The sequence below is a fragment of the Pinus tabuliformis genome, chromosome 5_1 (assembly GCF_031772625.1).
Source record: "Pinus tabuliformis cultivar Carrire ecotype Pingquan chromosome 5_1, CPIR1, whole genome shotgun sequence".
NCBI lineage: Eukaryota > Viridiplantae > Streptophyta > Pinopsida > Pinales > Pinaceae > Pinus > Pinus tabuliformis.
In genome coordinates, this window is record NC_142305.1 from 592,218,210 (window position 1) to 592,222,510 (window position 4,301).

The following is a 4,301-nucleotide window of genomic DNA, read 5'->3' on the forward strand; positions in this document are numbered from 1 at the left end:
AAATTTTTTATTGATTATATAATTTGAAATACAATAATTATTAATATCCATCATCATTACCTAAATTTCATTTTAATATAATTGAATATTATTGTCTTAATATATATATATATATATATATATATATATTATAAAACAAAATTATAATATAAAAAATTAAATTAAATCTTTTTATTATAGTACTTAGTTTTATATGTTTTATTGATGATGATGATGATGGTTAACGTCCACTGAGACCAAATTGGTCTATTGGACCTACAATTTTCTTAATTTTTACTTGTCTGGCTCCTCGTCTTTCTTGGGGAGATTGGTGTTGTAATCTCCTTCATCTCTTCTGGTTCTTGGGACATTGGTGTCTTAGATTCGCGATCTATTGTGTTCGTTCTTTTGAAAATAGTCGGAGAAGAAGTTTGGTTTAGGAGATCTGCTTTGCTGTTAAATGAAGATTTATTTTCTGCGGTATTCGAATCCTCATAACTGTTGATTTGTTGGAGCGGGCTTTCTCCTTGCTTGTTTTGAAAATTGTTTCTGTCTTCCCTGATTTTTTGTGACTCAGAATTTTCTCTAAAATATTTTTTTTTGATAACATTATAATAATAATAATAATATTAAACATTATCATATTATTATTATTATAATGTTTAATATTTAATGTAAAAAAATTATTTTATTTTTATTATATGTCTTAGCGTGATGGCATTTAAAAGTTTGCACATAGAACAACTACAAGAGAAATTATTCGAACCATTCTCCCAAAGCTGTGATCCATGGTAATAGGTAACTTTAATTGCATCAATGCAACATTTCTCCAAAAAAAATCGTGATCCTTAATCCAACCTCTCTATGAAAGTTGTGATCCATAACAATGAGAATATGAAAATTATTATGATACATGATAATAAAGGTAAATATTTATTGAAATAGTCGTAGTGATCCTTCATAATAAAGGTAATAATTTACGTCATAGTATTATAAATAGCACTAACAGTGAGTTGTAAATATTATATATTTAAAAAGTTTAAATTTATATATATATTATATAAGAATTAGCTGAGTGTTTTTTAATTTACGTAAAAATATTGAATTTAAATTAATGTTAAAAATTATAATACAGTAAATTTAATATTTAATATTTATTGATTAAAATATTATTTTAATATTAAAAATATTTTTTTATTGATTAGTAAATTAAAATATTTTTTTAATTATAATTCCACATAATTTAATACTAACTCATAAATACGAATCACGCTGTCAAACACTCAGTGACTCAAACGGTGTTAGCCACAGCACTCGTTAAAAAATTACATGAAACGGTGTTAGCCACAGCACTCGTTAAAAAATTACATGAAACAATGAGTTCTGAGGCCCATACGATCGACAATGTCATTTCTTAGACCATAGAAATTAGATGCACCATGTGATTTTCTTACACATTTATGTTAGAGAATTATAACAACGATTCTGCATGCGAAAAAAAAAATTCAATGAATCGTTGAAACTTAATGCCCAGGGATACGAATTACCTCCAGCCATTGGTGAAACTTTTGATGTAAACCACAGTCTACTTGCTTCTTTACTTCAGCACTCCAGCTTCAATCCAACCAAAAAGAAAAGAATGCAGAAATTCTGAAGGCACTTCCAAGCTCTGCTATCTCAGCTAGATGGTGTGAAAAACTGAAGGGGATTGAGATGCAAGCTTGGGGACCAACCAGATGAATTTATAGCCAAGCTTCCATCAAGCTTCTGATAGCTATGTGTCAGATGTCCCACAGATCAAGGTAGAGAACTCCAGATGGAGTAATGGACCACTTCAGTAGCTCCCAACAATAAATTTATTAACTGCAGTTGATTTCCTTAACTTAAGGAAACTACTGCAGTTGGTTTCCATAAGTTAAGGAAAGATTGTAGTTTAAATTCCATAATTGTAGGCAGCAATTGTGCAAAAATTAATGGAGCTTAACAATTTATTCCCTTATGCGCATATATTATTTATACAACGATTTCGTGGAATTCGAATGTAGTCGATTCATTATATTTAGAAAGTATGCCCTGTGATTTGTAAATAAACCTATCTGCAAACTAAAAGTACCTCCTCCCCGACGGCCTTCTGAAAGCTCCGAGAACCATATTGATGGAACACTTCATAGAGCAATATTGTAAGGAGGCCAATGACTTGAACATATACAGTTCTTCCTCTGAGCAATACGGAAAGGAGGCCAACGAGGAAAAGGTGCATGTGCATGAATGGGTTTGTAATTGTTGGAGAAGGCCCTTTGAGATTGGCTATGGAAGCCTCTCTGAAAGAACGATGAGTTATTTCTTTTAAATCTACTGCTCTTATTACTATTGAGAAATCCCAGAAAATAATCTGGATACATTGAGTTGTTTTTAAACATTTACCCTTCTTATTTACAATCTCTACTATTGAGAAATCTAAGAAGATAATTCAAATACATTACATTACAATAGGTTCAGAATAGACCTGTCACAACTCCACTTGACTAAAAGACGCTGACAACAAGGAGTCACAAGAAGTCCCTTGTATTACATTGGAGAAGGCTTACTGTTAGATCAAAACATACATCACACACAACGGATTTATACTTAGAGACTTAGATGACAATAGCAGAGAATAATTCACAGAGACAAACAAATGGAGAAACAACAAGATGACTGAGATTACTCAGTCAGAAATAGCGGAATAGATAAAACAATCACTAGAGAACATAAATCACTTTGCATTACATAACAGGCTTGGGCCTTGGCTTGCAATCCCTGCCAGAGAAATTACAAATTTATAGAGTCGAAGAAGGATCTAGAATCCTGTATGTGATTCAGATGGAGATTTGGAATTATCTAGAAATGAATGGCGATGTAGAAAGATCTAGAATCCTGGAGATTTAGAAACTGATGGCGGTGTAGAAAAATCTGGAACACTGCATGTGATTCATGAATTTAGCTTCACACTTAACACCTACTGCATAGCTTCTTTGCAGCAACGTAAAATTTACAAGTGACTCAAGCTCCACCTCCCCTTCTGCGAGCAACCAAGGATGCCATTCCCCTATGACTTCCCAACATATCCGTCCAAGAAGCAATTTATGGAGTACTTGGAGTCCTATGCTAGCAGATTCCAACTCAGTCCCAGCTTCAACGTACACACCACTTTCTCATTTCCGTCCATGAGGGAAAGGTTGCTTTGGCAACCCATTTTTGGAGAAAAACTCACACTTCTGCACCAAAATAACCAACTTTAGACCATGCAAAAATCGGTCTAACGGCTCTATTTTATTAGGCGCAAAAATATAACGACTATTCCTGCAAGTTGCACAAAAATCAAGATCCCCTTATCTTTTTAATCATTTAAAGTCCACAGACTTTCCATTCAGAAAAGGAAACAATATAGCAGAGTTAAATTTGGATCATAATAATTATGAATCAAACTTACGTCGCTGCGCATCACTAGGAAAGGTTTGGCGTTGTGATTGGCAAGATCAAGGCTGACTTCTATCCCACTGTTGCCGCATCCAAGGACAAGCACCTTTTTCCCTTCTTAGAGCGCACCATTTTGTAAGAACAGGCTTGAATGATCTCCCCATTAAAATTTTCCTTTCCAGTGATATGAGGAATTACTGGAACTGTATTCTCTCCGGTTGCAACTCTCAACCAACGACAAATATACTCGGCTTTAGGCATACCCAACCCTTTCGGAGTAATTGGTCTTAACAGTACTAACTCTCCACAACCCACGGGTCTCATCATATTTCGCGGTCTGAACACGCATGTTGACGCTGGGACTGAGTTCGACTCTCCTTGCATACGACTCCAAGACTCGATAAATTGCTCCCTGGACGGGTATATCTGGAAGTCATTGGGAAATGGCATCCTTGGCAACTCGCAGAATTGCTTGGGAAGGTGGAGCTTGAGTCCGTTGTAAGCCATCTATTCGGCTAGCCAATCCGGAAGAGCCTGCTGAAGTAAATAACATAATTATAAACAAAATAGACAAGCACTCACATAACACGAATAATATTAAAAGGAATATTTTGGGAAAATCTCAATTCTGAAGAAATCTAGTTAATGGAATTCTATTAGTATTTGACACTCGAGCTCTGGCCCTTGGCACATTATAATGGAGCCTAATAAATCTATTTATAAACTTCGTTCCAGCCAAATACAACTTGCATATTACAATGTGCCACAAAACAATGTACTCCAAACCATTAACCATAGACGATCATTTCCTAATCAAAGTTATCCAAACATTCAGAAAGAAAAAGAAAAAAACTCCAAGACAT

At 34.3% G+C, this 4,301-nt stretch overlaps 1 protein-coding gene across 1 annotated transcript; it reads right to left on the reverse strand.

Moving 5' to 3' along the window:
* Window positions 1-3,510: 3,510 nt before the first annotated feature.
* On the reverse strand, window positions 3,511-3,945 carry LOC149166256 (putative indole-3-pyruvate monooxygenase YUCCA8). Its single transcript, XM_089430116.1, has one exon. It carries the CDS (start codon window positions 3,943-3,945, stop codon window positions 3,511-3,513), a length of 435 nt encoding a protein of 144 aa, XP_089286242.1.
* Between the last annotated feature and the right edge of the window lie 356 nt (window positions 3,946-4,301).

Bases quoted from the DNA above. Each gene is read 5' to 3' on its own strand.
- LOC149166256 (XM_089430116.1), bottom strand. From the start codon at position 3,945: ATGGCTTACAACGGACTCAAGCTCCACCTTCCCAAGCAATTCTGCGAG.